Below are 15,517 nucleotides of genomic sequence, written 5' to 3' on the forward strand. Positions count from 1 at the left end.
GTTAGTTGGGCCACATCTTCCCATAGCCCATATGTCCCATTCACCTCTTTTTTCCTCGGTCCGCCTAGCCACTGTCAATTATAATCCATTGTCAGATTTGAGACTATGATTGGATGGCCGGCCAACGCCCAACCTGCCGTCCGAGAACACATTCGAACATATCTGCAGACATTTGGTGTCGTCTGATTGGTGATCCCGTCAGAGTTACCCCTAGTTGGACATTTTCTACTGCAACAAGGGAACCAAGGAAGTAGGCATCCGCATGATGAGATGTTGATCAAGTTTTCCATCAGCTAGGGGACATCGACACGTTGGCGCGCTCCTCTAATAATACATCATTAGCTTAGGTTTTAGGCGTGTTTCATTGTATTGTTTAGCTATTGAAACAATTTGTATTTATGAAATGTGTACGCCTACTCTCTTGTTAGACCCATAGTGGAATTCCAACTCGTTCATCTTTTTCGTGTGCTTAATCTATCATCCATGATTTCAGACTGCAATTCACCATAGTTCTTGTCGGTTCTTCGATTGTCCGCAGAAACTCGACCTTCGTTGCTCAGGTTGATCGTGCCTACGACAATATTATCATTAATTGGAGATTGGCTTAGCGATTCCAAAGCATATCATCGGGTACGGTATAGCTTGATCGTCAAGATCAAAATCCACCAAATCGGTAGTTATCTCCCCACTCTGTCTCATCGAAGGATCGGGCCGCCGGTACATCAATTATGATTAAGAGAGTACTAGAAACGTCAACAAATAAGATTACTTGCTTTGTTGAGAACTATGAGAGTGACGTGAGAAGAAACTATGTAGAAATCGTTCCGCCTAGCTAAATGCCCTTCATGATATAATTGACAGTCGTGTGTGGCTTCTCTGACCACCAACTGCTGCCAACATTCCAGTGACCTTGATTGTTTAATACTCCATTCATTTTAAAACAAGTGCCGCTGATTTAGTACAAAGTTTAAATTTTTGGAGGAGGGAGTATTTTTTAGAGAAACTTGACTGCTTATTGAAGAACGTTGATTCTAAATAAAAAAACTAGCACCCTAAACTTCGTTAAGTGGCTGACGGGTTTTCCAAAAACCAGCTAGACGGCGCAAAAAATGTCCACATGACAATTCCGAGCTGGTCTAAAATTTACAAATATACCCCTATTATGTTTTCTGAGTTTTTTTTTTCCAAATTGTTTTCTGAATAGTTTGTGCTCACGACCAACAGCCATCGATATATGTAAATTTATGCATGTCTGTTTCTTGTATATCAGGAATTAAAAACAACAAAACTTGCACCACTGCACTCTTTAAAGTAAACCGGGGATTGTAGCACAATTTTTTAAAGAGATCGGACAGGTACACTGACATAGACTCACCTGTCACACCTACACCACAAAAAATAGAAGGAAGCACATTTTCTGGTGCCCTGAAACAGGATGAAATCTGCGCCTCTAATTTAAGTTTCAGCATATGCTCCTGTGCGCGAATTGCGACAACCTGTGGCTTGGGGACGTGACACGGTGGATTGCAACGTGATCCATGCTTATCCCTGTACTGCACCATGGATGTGATGTGACAAGTTGCATGATGGTGAGCACAGATTCGCTCTTGAACGCTCCCTTTTGCTGTTGATTGGATATCCTTTGTTCCAGCTCTCATCCAAACTAAAAAAGGCAAAGGCCAATCATTTCTTTCTGTTGATAAAGACGCAGTCGAATCGACCTGTGTGTTAAGGGCATGATTACTTGCTTGTTAATTAAGTTACTTTGGATTTAGTAGTTGCTTGTTAATTAAGCAATGTGTGGCTCATCGTTTAAGCGAATGTGCACTTTCGTCCACGTATATATACCCAAATTCACGGGCAAAGAAGATGATGGATTCGTTCATTATCCCTCTTGCCCTTCACTTTTTGCCTCTGGTACTTTTTACCCCTATCTTGTTCCGGGATTGAATTATATAGACGTACGCTCGTGAAAGTTTTTTCACCACGGGTCTTAATTTCGCATGAGATGCTATGTTTTATGTTTGTAGTGATCCAGTAGAAAATAGTCAAACTCAGGTGTTAAAACCATTCCTCTCTTCCTCTGTCATTCTGTCTTCTCAGTTGAAGGCGAGGAGATGAAGACGGGCGAGGACGATGCGTATTTGCGCAGGCAATTGACTTTCGCCGTGGCTATCTACTTCGGTTATTTAACTATTATTACAGGTCATCCAAATCTACAACCTCCATCGACAAAAAAAAAGAAAAAGAAAAAGAAATCTGCAACCTGCCCATTGTTCAGTGCACAGAGATCGAGGCAGTTGCTGCCTTGTTCAGTTGTGACACCGCTCCGCTCCGCCCACAAATTCAGATAAGTTTCACCTCTTCCGTGTTGACCGTCCGGACAGCCAAACCCAGAAAGAAACCTAACCTGCTATCCCAATCTGATACGAGGCTCGGATACAGTGAATTTGATGAAAAACGGACTCAGATGGCGAAATTCAAGCCGGCCATATAAATGCACCGCGGGCTTATCCTTTAGCTCCTCTCAGGATATAAGTCCTTGCAAACCCTAGAATTCCATGCTTCAATCTGCACAAGAACACGACATTTCAGTCTCTTTTCCAGAAAAGAGAAAGCAAAGACAACTACAGTCACCATGGAACAACTCATCTCATGGAACAGCGGCGTTGATGCTCTTGACGTACTCCTCTGTTAAATAGCATAAAACTACCACTTTTCGTTCTATGGTTTCAAAAAAACTACCACATTTTTGTTTGTGACTGATAACTACCGAAACCGGCGTCGGCTGTTTCAAAAAACCCAAAACGCCCGTGGCTAAGAAATTAAACCGGCTTATGACAAGTCGGGCCCGCACCTAAACGAACCGTTTGTTTGACCGTTCCTTTGACCGTTAACTGACATGTGGGGCCCATATGTCAGTGTCCGCAAACTTTTCAAAAATGCCATCAGGCCCCTGCAAACTTTTCAAAAACGCAATCGGGTCCCTGTAAACTTTTGAAAAAAGCAATTGGGTCCCTCCCGTGGCCGTGCGCCAGCAGCCGCCGTGAGGGTCACCGGCCAGCAGCCATGGCGCCGCCGTGGAGCTCCCTTCCGTCGCGGGGCGGCGCGTGGTGCTCCCTTCTGTCGCGACCAGCAGCCATGGCGCCACCGTGGAGCTTCCTTCCACGGGCGCCAGGGGGCAGCACCGCTCACCGGCGATGGCCGTTGCGGCTGGGCGCAGAAGGCGGGCTTGCGGGCGTGGGAAGTGCAGGCCAGGAAGCTCGCGAGGCAGGAGCTCGAGCTCGAGCTTGAGCCTAGTCATGGCGGCCGGCCTCGGGAGCTCGAGCTCGAGCTTGAGCCTAGTCATGGCGGCCGGCCTCGGGAGCTCGAGCTCGAGCTTGAGCCTAGTCATGGCGGCCGGCCTCGGGAGCTCGGACCCGAGCGTTGACCACAACTACGGAGGGGATTCGAGATGGGAAAGGAGGGCGCGTGGCTGGAGCACCGGAGCAACCCCACGAGTGCGGCACCACACTCCACGGTCTCTCCCCTGCCCGCATCAGCGCCGCCACCGATGCCATGGACGCGGAGCACGGTGGCCTCGCGGGCAGCTCGTGCAGGAGCACCTCGACCTCGCTTCTGCTTCCCTCGAGCTCGCCGCGGACGGCCTGCGTCGCTGCTGGAGCGCGCGCCTCCTGCCGTCGTGGGCGAGGCCGGCCTCTGCTACGGCCGCCGGAAGGCTTGCCGGCTGGCAGAGAGAGAGATAAGGGAGAGAAGAAGGAGGAGGAGGAAGAGATAACTGACATGTGGGCCCCACATGTCAGTTAACGGTCAAAGGAACGGTCTAACAAACGGTTCGTTTAGGTGCGGGCCCGACTTGTCATAAACCGGTTTAATTTCTTAGCCACGGGCGTTTTGGGTTTTTTGAAACAGCCGACGCAGGTTTCGGTAGTTATCAGTCACAAACAAAAATGTGATAGTTTTTTGGAACAATAGGACGAAAAGTGGTAGTTTTATGCTATTCACTCCTCAAGATGAACCGGCACTAAGGGCATCTCCAACGACAACCTGCAAAAACCCTCCCGCATCCGTCCACGGATAGGGGAATTAGTCCACGGACGCGGATGCGGGAGGTCGACATCCCGTCATAGCCGCATACATCCAGCCTTCTGGATTTTTTTTCCAGTCCGCACAATCAAGTAGCCGTATGCAAAGGGCACAGAAATTCAAATATCCGCATGCGGCACTAGTTAAAATTTAAAAAAGTTCGAATATTTTGCATCCCAACATTGTTGTCCCCTTTCACCGCCCACTGATACTCAATCAGATCTTCCTTGAGTTGCTCGTTAGTTGGTCGATGCCGAATTTGTTGATGCATTTGAATAAACTTCTCAAACGTAGCCGGATTTTGGTCCGGAAGTTGGATAGGATCACCTATATTCTCAAATTCCAGAGCTGCGGCAGCATCGTCACCCTCATCCTCGACGATCATGTTGTGCATGATCACACAACATGTCATCACCTCCTTCAAGGTCTCCGGATCTCATTGTTTTGTAGGTCCACGAACAACTGCAAAACGGGCCTGAAGAACTCCAAATGCCCTCTCGACATCCTTTCTAGCTGCTTCTTGTCTTTGGGCAAAGTGAGCCTTTTTCTGGCCAACTAGATTTGAGATGGTGCTGACAGAGGTAGCCCATGGAGGATAGATACTGTCAACCAGATAGTAGCCCGTGTTGTACTCATGTCCATTGACAATATAGTGGCAAGGAGGAGCTTTTCCTTCAGTCAGCCTCACAAACAACGGCGATCATTGCAGCACATTGATGTCTGTGAGACCCGGGCATGCCAAAGAAAGCGTGCCAAATCCAAATATCATGTGATGCAACTGCTTCAAGAATGATGGTGGGCTTCTTAACATGACCCTGATATTGCCCATGTAAAGCCTTCGGGCAGTTCTTCCATTTCCAATGCATGCAGTCAAGAGATCCAAGCAAACCTGACCACCCTCTTGCTTCTGAGATTGCTAGGAGCCTCCCGGTGTCTGCCACTGTTGGTTCTCTTAGGTACTGAGGTCCGAACACCTCGACCACGACAGTTGCAAACCTGATCATGGCATCTCTGCACGTGCTCTCAGACATCCGTAGGTACTCGTCCCACGAATCAGTGGCCGTGCCATATGCAAGCATCCGGAGCGCGGCAGTGCACTTCTGGTAACCAGAGAAGCCAATCATTCCCACAACGTCCTTCTTCAGGATGAAGTAGTCATCGTAGGACCGGACGACTTGGTACAAACGATCGAAGACGGTCTTGCGCATCCGAAAACCCCGGCGAAAATGGTCAGCGAAGAGTGCATCGGGGAAAAGTAGTCGGCCATCAGTGTCAAATGCCCGCGCGCCCTGTTGTGGTTGAGAACTCGATGGCCCTTGATTGAGCCCTTGAAATTGAGAACATGCTCCTCCGCATGCTCCGCGTCTTCAATGACCGCCTACATTATCGCCGTCTCATCGGAGTACTCCTCCTCGTTCGACGAGCCATCCAATGGATCAACATACTGCTCGTATATGTACTCCAAATCGGAATCCATTGCTACAAAAAAGAAGGGACAACTGTTTTCAGCTCCAGCGATTCATCGAACAGTTGTCGGGCATGGTAGATGATGGTACCTTGCGGGGCGGTCGGAGGGCAGGGGGTTGAAAGGGGCGGTCGGAGGGCAGGGGGTTGAACGAAGACGGAGGAGAAGCTACGAGGAGCCCTGCTGGATCGCTGGAGGTGACGAAGACGCAGATTTTTGGCAGGGGTGTGGCCTGGTGGCCTGGGTGGTGGAGCAACGACGACGACAAGAGAGAAAGAAGGAAGGAGAGAGAATAGGGAGGATGGAGTCGCCGGGTCCAAAGAAAGAAGGAAGGAGAGAGAATAGGGAGGATGGAGTTGCGGGGTCCGGGAAGGGTTTTGGGTGGGCCTGGGGTGTCGGATTCGTCCGTTTCGCGTGTCCGGACTCCCGCAAACCTCCCTCACTTTTTCTCTGTTTTACCGGACCACCCTGCGAGCCGATACAGGATTGTGTTGGGTGGCTTCCGCGGTCCGGACGGTTGCGGAAGGTTTATGAGTCCGCCTTAAAAATGCCCTAACTAAGGGATGAAAGCAATAAATGTTGTTCGAATCCGGGGACAAGTGTCTTCGTGACCTCCATCCTCTATGTTGGAGTTGTTAGTGTTGTAGTAGTAAGCAGCATCTGTGAAAATTCAATTGGGCTCCGTTGAGCACATGCTGGATTTTTCTTTTGAAATATCAAAATAAAAGTCCCAACAATTTTTTATGTATTTATAGTCACATCCAAATACTACCTGCAAAGTTTTAGGCAAAAATGTTAAACATTTGGACCTATGAAAAAAAAAAATTTAAACACCAAATGTTACCCTAAATTTGTTTTTTCACCGACGAAACACTACTACCCCGTTTCACTTGAAAATTGTCAAGCATAGTTGCGACACTAACACAAATATCCACACAAAAATTCAGAATAAAAAAAAAATATTTGACCACTTTTTTTGCGGTACTGTTCGTCCAGGAGCAAATGCTCCCAGAGCCAAAACGCCCCTCTCGTAGCATCTGCAGCTAACCAGTGCATAGAGACCAAATCGCGCCCGAGTGGCTCTTAACATGTCGAAAAAAAAAGAACGCAAAGAACAACCCTGAGTTTATGTAAATACAGATGCAGAAAGTTTTAACCTCAGTTAAGAAAAACATTTTTTTGGTGATAAAAGAAAATCAGTCAAGTGCTGTTTGGAATTCCATAAATACAAATTCTAATGTGATATAGCACATTTTTTGACTGGATTATATTCTCTCTCTTTTTGTTGTTGTTGAAAATTCAGCTTGATTTACACTGAATAAAATAATATCCCCTGAGCGATGGGCTTTGCAGTTCGTGGACTGAGGGCCTTCAAGCCCAATGACGTGGTGAGTTGTTGTTGTTGTTAACCAACCCTAGCTAGCTGTAGGCCGGCCCAGGTCGCACGCAGACGAGCCGCCGCCGGCGCAAACTCTGTCTCCGGGGAGTGGAGCGGCGGCGCAGCGGGTGGAGGCTCGTCTTGCGGCGGCGACTTTGTGCGGTGCGTGCGGCCGCAGGACGTGACCAGGTTTTCCCCTCAGCTCGCCGCAAACTCTCCTTCCGGGGAGAAGCGGCCTCGGCGTCGGCGGCGCAGCGAGTGAGGCGACGGCGACTCCGTGCGGCCGCGGGTGCAATCCCAGGTTCGCCCCTCAGCCCATTGATCCCAACTCCCAACTCCGAAACTTATTAGGAATGTGAATGGTGACTGAGTAGATAGATTTTCGGCGACCTCGTTGCAGGTTCGTCATGTCGTCGTTCGCCGGCGTAACTGTCCTCGACGGACACAACCAGTGCCATTGCGAAATGTCGGGCGTCTACGCCAGCGCCGGTGTGGACGCCGGGTACCACCTGCTCATTGTCAAGGGCTACTCGCGTACCAAAGAGTTCTTCCCCACCGGCGAGAACATCACCTCTGGTCATTTTGTAGTAGGAGACCACGATTGGTTACTCGAGTACTACCCCAATGGCTTGGACCCGAGCTGCGCCGACTACATTTCCGTCTATCTGACCCTTCTCTATGACTCCGATGTCGACGAGGAGGAAGTGGAGGTGAAGTTCAGTTTCAGTCTCATCAACCAGGTCGAGAAGCAGATGCCAACGTACATTCGTGGAACTAAAACTTACAGCTTCTCCAGCAGCGTTCCAATGTGGGGCATCGGCAAGTTCGTGAGAAGACGCACCCTTGAGCAGTCCCCGGATCTGATATGTGATTGTTTTACCATCCGTTGCGACATCATGGTTTGCAAGGACCCCAGAAGTAAGGATGATGCCGGTGGCACCCTGCCTGACATACACCAGCATTTTAGCAATCTCCTTGATGATAAGCTTGGTGCTGATGTGGCATTTGAGGTCGGCGGTGAGACGTTCGCCGCACACCGCTGCGTGCTCGCAGCCCGATCCACAGTGTTCAGGGCACAACTCTTTGGTCCCATGAAGGAGGGCACTGCCACGTCCAGCATCATACAGATCAAAGACATGGAAGCAAAAGTGTTCAGGGCTTTGCTTAGCTTCGTCTACACAGACTCATTCCCTGAGATGTACAAGGACATCATGGAGGAGAATCACATGATAGATTTTGAGGAACAAGAACAAGCAGATGAAGATGAAATGTCAGAAGCTGTGGAACCAGGACAAGATGAGCATGAAATTTGGCTGCAGGACTTGTTGGTAGCGGCAGACCGATATGATCTCCAGCGGCTCAAGTTCATCTGTGAAAAGCGGTTATCTGAGCGGATAGGTGTGAGCTCGGTGGCGTCCACTCTTGCTCTAGCTGAGAAGCATCATTGTCGTGGATTGAAAGAGGCGTGCTTGGAGTTTATCCAAGTCCAGTCTCCCTCGCGTTTGAAGAGAGTAATGGCGACTAATGGCTGGGAGCATATAATCACGACATATCCCTCTGTTCTGAACGAGTTCATCGCCAAGCTTATTGCTTCAAGGCGGAAGTAATGCTCATTCTGCATATATATGGTACGCATATTCCTTTGACCTCAAGTGACACTAAGCTGCATATATGGGATCCTCTAGAGAGAAGGTAGTCTCTGTGTGTGTTTTGCTTTTCTCTCTTCACTGTAAGAAATTTTTCTGTATGCTGAATCTGAAGAATCCAACATATGGACAAACTATCTCTTCATAGAATGGATAGTTTATCAATTCAGGTGCAAGCATCAACATTGATCTGCATCACAGCAATGTGCAAGTTCCCCGCTAGTCTTTTAGTCCTCGTATATTTCTGTGCATTGATTGTGTCATACTTGCATTTGTTGTTTTTCTAGTAGCCTGAAAGTGTCCTTTGAAGTTGTGATTTCTAGACATCCCTGGTCTGGGTTAGCCATGAGTCCGTATTATGTGTGATTTACACGATATGCTGATGCTTGTTCTATTAGTCATTAATAATCCTGACATCCACTGTTGCATTAACATCTTTACATGAGCATCGTTTTCATGGTTGATTTCGAAATCTGCTTCTGTTTTCAGGGGAAGCAAAGCAATGGAGATACGTGCATGCACTAATACCCACCGGAGATGCTGTGACGAGATATGATCACTCCTGGTCCTGGGGCAGGGGTGTAAGCGGCGCGCTTCGTAGTTAATCTCAAGAGAAATTAGTTCTAGCTTGAGTTACACGGGTTTGTTGAAGTTGCACTAGTAGGCTGTCGCCTTAGCGGGACGCCGCTCTGCATCCTTACCCTGGAGGCAAAAGCTAGCAGAAAATCACTCACTGCTGGAACTGGTCCTGGTGAAGAAAAGAAACGAGGAGAATTGCTTGGGGCTGCTTGGCCTGAATGCCGCCGAGGGCTCCCCGTACCTCAAGGCCAAACACCAGCTGGTTCTGAAGACCACACACTAACTGGAAAATGCTTCTAGTACTATTATCTGTGTCTTATTCCGGAAATGAATTGTAGATGCTGGTAAATTATTTTTCACCACGTGTGTTAATTTCACATGAGATGCTATATGTATGTATGTACTGACCCAGTTGAAAGTAGTCAAACTCAGGTGTTAAAACCATTCTTTTCTTCCTTTTCCGTTTACCTCATGTCAATTGAACGCAAGGAGATGAAGATGGCAGAGCGCGTGGACGATGCGTATTTGCACAGGCAATTGACTTTTGTTGTGGTCATCTACTCTGGTTATTTAACAACAGGTCGTCCAAAAGCTGCTCATTGTTCAGTGCACGGAGAGGTAGTTGCTGTGATGCCTTGTTCGATTGTAACACTGCTCCCCAAATTCAGATAAGCTTCTCCTCTTCCATGTTCATGTTGACCACACAACCAAAATCCAGAAACTCAGCCTTCTATTTCTACAACTCTACCGCATGATAAGCATTCTCGGACACAGTAAAAACATTGTAAATTTATTTATTGCATCAAATGATCTTTCCTGAAAAAACAGACGGGGATATATTTCAAAAGGAAGATTGCGAAATAAATACTCCCTCTATCTGGAAATACTTGCCGGAGAAATGGATGTATCTATAATTAAAATACGTCTAGATACATCCATCTCTCCGACAAGTATTTCTGGACGAGGGAGTACGAGGCTAGAACAAATAAGTTATCGGCATATGGTACAATGGGGAGGGGATCACACTGTAAACCCAGACTCATAGATCACACTCTTAAGTAAGAAGAACAATCTGAGGGCAATGCCATTTTCAGCCCCGTAGAAAACGAGGTGAAATGATGGGATTCAGATGGCAAAATTCAAGCCAGCCATATAAATGCACCACGGCCTTATCCTGTACCTCCTCTCAGGATAAGCCCTTCCGAATTCTAGCATTCCATGTTTCAGAAAGCAAAAGAGCACGACGTCTCACAAACTTTTATTCCTAAAGAGAGGAAAAAGGAAAAACGAACTCCTCCAAAAGGTCGGTCAGATACTCTGTCCATTTATTCGACAGAACTGAAGCATTCATATTTCAGAACCTGGAAAACGCTCTACCAACTCGCAGAAAAGAATGAACTAGAAACAAAATATCAGGATTTATCACCTCTACTCAATCAGCCTTGTGGGACCAAGCTTCCTACCATTTCCGAATTACCTTGAATCATTATTTTTTGTGTTTCTAACACATGAACATATGCTGGTTGGTTCAAGTGCTAGAATCAAATATTCAAATACGCTAGATGAACTACCAATTCCAGGCCCTTTGGTTACAAGTCATCCAACTCTACTACTAGCTCCCTAGCAAAAAAAAAAAAAAAAAAAAAGTGCACGCTGCACGGGAAGGTATTTTTGCTGCCTTGTTCGATTGTAACACTGTTCAGTGCACGCTGCACAGGAAGGCAGTTATTGCAAGTGAGTGCCAGTTCTTTAGAATTCTTCTCAGAACATGGTTTTTGTTTTTCAGCCACCAAAGACCAAACTTCAGTCCACCCTGTCTACATTTACGGAAAATAAAAATATACAAACCTGACATAAAAATCGTTCCGCAAAAAAAAAAAGCAGCTGATGAAAATCTGAACACATGCAACATACAGAAAGATTGTCTTTCCCCAAGTAGAGTTGCGGCTGGTAAACTGCAAAGGCAATATCCATCCAAGAGTTTGCAATCCTGGAACAGAGCAAAAGCTTTACACAGGTACCAGAACACTGGAAGTGATATCTGGTTCGACTAAACCCAAATGCATCATGGTGGTTTAGGAAAACATACCTTGTAGTCAGAGAGTATAATAACATCTTCAGGAAGAATTGGCCGGAAATATAGTCAACAAATCAATCAGCCCTACCTGAGCAGATGGCAAAATATAAGTAAAAGCACATATCATTGTACTAACTGAACTTTGTTGGAAACTAGCAATGAGAAAAGTGATTTGACTTTGTCAATTATTGGTACACGCTCCACCAAAGTACAAGTAGAAGTGTGCAAATAAAAGAGGACACAGAAATTGTAATAAGATGAAGATCCAATATAAGTGAATGCGAACAGTATATACCTCTAATTTCTTCTCAGGGATATGAACAATCTTGTTCCATTCAGCACCTTCCTTCCTCTGAAGCTGGGTATCAAGCTCTGGATGGCATTTTGATAACAAAATAGTCTGCACAGAAGCTGGCAAGCCATCTTCGGGGAGAAACCTCATCATTGGGCACCCACATATGACTAATTTCTCAAGAGATCCCACTATATTCAAGTCAGATGGCAAGGAGCAGAAATTGTAACAATCTGCAACAACTAACTTCCGGAGAGCACCAAGATTTGTAAATCCATCCAATGAAACAAGTTCATTGCAATCTTTAATGGTTATACTTTCCAGAGCAACGAGGTGGGGGTTTTCAGAAGCAAATGACAATGATGTCATCAAATGGCAGCTATTGAGCACCAACGTCGAGAGACAAGTTAGGCCTTGCAAATACCTTGGTAGTAAGCTGCAATGAACATTGCTTTGAGCTATTTCAATATGGCAAAGAGATGGAGGAAGTAAATATGTGTCAACTGCTTCTGTACTGACCGATGACAGTAACGTTGAACAGTTGCTGATCCTGAACACCTGAAGGGAGCTAAGTCTGTGAAATCCACCCGCTGGCATTGAATCTGTACAGTTCTGCAGGTTCAACTCAGCGACATGGTTTAGTTGCTCAGTGGTTAGGTCACTCAAGAAGCTGTAGGAGCTAACTAGAAAGATCAACCGTGATGCGGTTGCAATTAGTGACTCGATTAAACAAGAAGCTGGCGGTGAATCAGGTGATATTTTGACTTCAACTCTTGGTGTTGCACTAAAGGTTGGTATTTCTCGAATCTTTGGACACCGTGATACGAGTAGCCTTTCAAGACATGGAAACAAAGAACCATCTCCGATTCCAGACCAGCCATCCCAGTTGAGCATGCCATCAAATATCATGTCTTCCAAAATTGGGAAGCCCTTTATGTCACCATTCCCATAGAATTCTTGACCAATCTGCCTGACAGCATGCATGCCTCTTAGTTCAAGATACTTGAGCAGAGGAAGCTGACCAAAAGGGGGCAACTGTACCCAACCAATGCAGTTCTCAAGAACTAAAGAACTCAATGCAGTCAGCCAATTTGCCTCAAACCAACTGGGTGACCTCGTTCCTCCATATCCAATGATCTTCAACCGATCAAGATTAGGGTGAGGTCTAAGGGCATTGAGCACATCGTTATCAATATCAGAAGTTAAAGCCCTTGCATGGATGCTCCACTCAAGTTCCAAATATTCAATATGCTCTTTGCAATCTAGGCTGGCATTAACTGCCTCTTGCTGATGTTCAACATTCTCGAGAGATCTAATTTTTAACTGTCCACTAATATTTTTCACCTCCTTCAGCTCACCTAGTCTGTATCCACTCTCCTTCCTGACATCGAACTCCCCGTGGCCATGGAGAAGAGTTTGTCCTCCGAAACCAGATATCGTGGCGCCGCCAACATTGAGAAGGAAAGCTTTTCTTAATTTGAGCAGGTTCCTCTTCATGTTTGCAGGAAGGTTGGCGCATTCACTTTCCCGGCAGGAGTGCCCTCTTGTGACCAAGACCTCCAGGTGGTAGAGCCGAATCAATGATGTTTGCCACGGCCTCTGAGGAACCCGAAAAGCGAAATAACGCAGATGTTTAAGAACTTCCACTGATGTCGGCAACCTATCCAGGCAACAACCGCTCAAGTCCAGCACACGGATGCTTTTGGACTTCTTGAATACATCATCTGGAAGGGATAATTTTAAGCAAGACCATGTCTTCTTCCAAACAATCAAGGTGCGCAAATTTCTCAACTCTGTTTTCTTCATGCTGCCTAACAAATTTGCTGATATTGATAGATGACGAATGTTTGGTGGGATCTCCTTTTGTTTATCATTTTCCACCCTGACATACTCATCCTTCGAGACATTCCGAGCCAAGTCATTGATCAAATCATGCATGACATACTCTGTTGGGAGGTCCAACAATGACCGCTCAAAGAATGATCTTTGCACAAGTTCATTGAAGTAGCCCTTTGCCACATCCTCAATATTTGTATCAGTGTCATATGAATCCTCCCTCTGCACAAAACCCTGCGCAATCCACATTTCAGTGAGTCTTTGAGGTTCAAAACGCCAGTCCTTCGGGAAAAGGCTGCAGAAGCTAAAGCATAGCTTCAATTGGACAGGTAAGTGCTGGTAACTCAACCTGAGAACCTTCATAACATCATCAGATATATCACTCTCCAGAACTTTCTTCCAGTGGCTGACATCCAAATCAGCATTCAATAGGCGACCGATTATCTTTGCTGCTAGAGGCAAACCATTCAATCTGCGACAAATTTGTATTCCTACTTCCCTGAGTTCTGGAAATTGTCCTGGGTATTTCTCACCAAATGCATGGTTTCTGAATAGCAACCAGTAATCATCTCTGTCCAATCCTCCCAAACGTAAAGGGGGTGTCCTAGCATGTAGGATACTGCAAGCTTTGTCAGCTCGAGTTGTCACCAAAATCTTCGACCCTTCCAGTCCAGTATTCAAAGAAGACAACACTTTGCTCCATAGTAATTCATTCTCCCATTTTGTTCTGTCCTCGTCATACCAAACATCGTCTAGTATGAGGAGAAATTTCTTTCCAGCTATCTTTTCACGAAGAGCATTCTGCAATTCATCAAATTCAGCAACAGTGTGATAATTTGCATCAGTTAAAGACTCCAAAATATCCCTTGTTAATCTAATCTCATCATAAGTATCAGATACAGAAACCCACATCCTGAGACCGAAGTTCATGCGTATTTGTTCATCTTCAAATGCCAACCGTGCAAGGCTAGTCTTCCCAACCCCACCAACACCTACAACGGATATAATATCAATGCTTGAGTCACCGGGTACAGGTGCATTACTGGGTCGGGGTGCATCACTGTCGCTTATCTCAAACAACATATCTCTCAGCTTATGAAGCTCATCTCTTCGACCATATATATGGTGATTTTCCTTCAAAGGGGAAGTTACACGCAGCCGTGTTACTGGCAATAACTTTGCAGTAGCATTGTCAAAATTAACTACCTTCAATAAGGTATCTGCCGTTGTCTTGACCACGCCCAATTTCTCCAAAATATCTGCTAGCTTCCCCCGGAATTCGTCGGCACCGATCAAACGTTTACCCAAGTAAATACAGGTTGAGGTCACACGACTCACCGCAGACTGGCTATCAACCTTGGACTTGAGGACCATGTACTGGAAGCCGTCCAGCACATCGACAGCGCCGTAAATGGCGTCTTTAAGTATGCTTAGCAGCCTCCTCTGGTTGCCATCCTTGATCTCCCTCTTCTCGATGACATCCACAATGGTCAGAATCTCTGTCAGGGTGATGTCAAGGCGTTCAAGGTCCTTCTCCTGATCTTTCTTCCAACTGAATTGCCCCTTTATGTAGGCCAAAGCGGTATCCTGCATCTCCCGTATGATTGGCGACAAGAACCACCCCGTAACAGTTAGTTCAGCACCCATTCTGAGAGGAGATATTATTCCTGCAAATTGCAAAATATTCGATTTCAGAGAAGAAAAGGAATTAACGAGAAAGAAATTAATGGAAAAAAATTGTGAAGAAAGAGAAGTTAAGAACCTGAGGCAAGATAAATGGTGATGAGCAGATGGCTGCAGATGGATGTGATCTTGTCTTTCAGCCAGAATTGGAAGAAGAAAGATGGTTGTGCTCAGTTGGTGTGGGGAGACGGGAGAAGAAAAGTCAACTTCCAATACTACTATAGCCCAAGAGTACACTGGACCACACTATTCTTTTGGAAGCTTGGATGCATGTGTATATTCCTTGGCTGGAGAACCTACACCAACAGATGATCATCCAACAGCTGGATATTTTCTAATGTCATGGTCCATAGAAAAAAAAATTATCTGCTCGGTTCAGGAAAGGGAAAGGTCTGAAAAGTCAATGATGTTTCTGTCCTTGCTACTCTCATCCTCCAATTGTGCCACAAACCAAGGTAATCTTATATGAAATGCT

The 15,517-nt window shown here is 46.1% G+C and overlaps 2 protein-coding genes across 4 annotated transcripts; one reads left to right on the top strand and one right to left on the bottom strand.

Moving 5' to 3' along the window:
- The first annotated feature begins 6,967 nt into the window (after positions 1-6,967).
- LOC123123209 (BTB/POZ and MATH domain-containing protein 3) lies at positions 6,968-9,598 on the top strand. The gene is made up of 3 exons (XM_044543676.1): positions 6,968-7,230; positions 7,330-8,557; positions 9,065-9,598. The coding sequence occupies exon 2, from the start codon at positions 7,337-7,339 to the stop codon at positions 8,534-8,536; it is 1,200 nt and encodes a 399-aa protein (XP_044399611.1). The 5' UTR covers positions 6,968-7,230; positions 7,330-7,336; the 3' UTR covers positions 8,537-8,557; positions 9,065-9,598.
- Positions 9,599-9,979: 381 nt separating this feature from the next.
- On the bottom strand, positions 9,980-15,349 carry LOC123123210 (disease resistance protein RGA2). Of its 3 annotated transcripts, XR_006460563.1 has the most exons (5): positions 15,122-15,349; positions 11,527-15,026; positions 11,244-11,319; positions 11,069-11,144; positions 9,980-10,971 (listed from the first exon to the last, which is right to left on the bottom strand). XR_006460563.1 is itself a non-coding variant. In XM_044543677.1 (4 exons), exons 2-3 carry the CDS (start codon positions 15,004-15,006, stop codon positions 11,272-11,274), a joined length of 3,528 nt encoding a protein of 1,175 aa, XP_044399612.1. In that variant the 5' UTR covers positions 15,007-15,026; positions 15,122-15,349; the 3' UTR covers positions 9,980-11,144; positions 11,244-11,271. The 3 variants fall into 3 exon arrangements, 2 of the variants coding, with proteins under 2 accessions (XP_044399612.1, XP_044399613.1); XM_044543677.1 differs by having other exon boundaries at positions 9,980-11,144; XM_044543678.1 differs by lacking the exons at positions 9,980-10,971; positions 11,069-11,144; positions 11,244-11,319 and having other exon boundaries at positions 11,638-11,959; positions 12,043-15,026.
- Positions 15,350-15,517: the final 168 nt, after the last annotated feature.

This window comes from Triticum aestivum, chromosome 5D, assembly GCF_018294505.1.
Source record: "Triticum aestivum cultivar Chinese Spring chromosome 5D, IWGSC CS RefSeq v2.1, whole genome shotgun sequence".
In the NCBI taxonomy this organism is placed as follows: domain Eukaryota; kingdom Viridiplantae; phylum Streptophyta; class Magnoliopsida; order Poales; family Poaceae; genus Triticum; species Triticum aestivum.

Bases quoted from the DNA above. Each gene is read 5' to 3' on its own strand.
- LOC123123209 (XM_044543676.1), top strand. From the start codon at position 7,337: ATGTCGTCGTTCGCCGGCGTAACTGTCCTCGACGGACACAACCAGTGC.
- LOC123123210 (XM_044543677.1), bottom strand. From the start codon at position 15,006: ATGGGTGCTGAACTAACTGTTACGGGGTGGTTCTTGTCGCCAATCATA. The intron at 11,320-11,526 runs GTATATACTGTT...CCATCTGCTCAG, and splicing joins TCCCTGAGAAGAAATTAGAG to GTAGGGCTGATTGATTTGTT.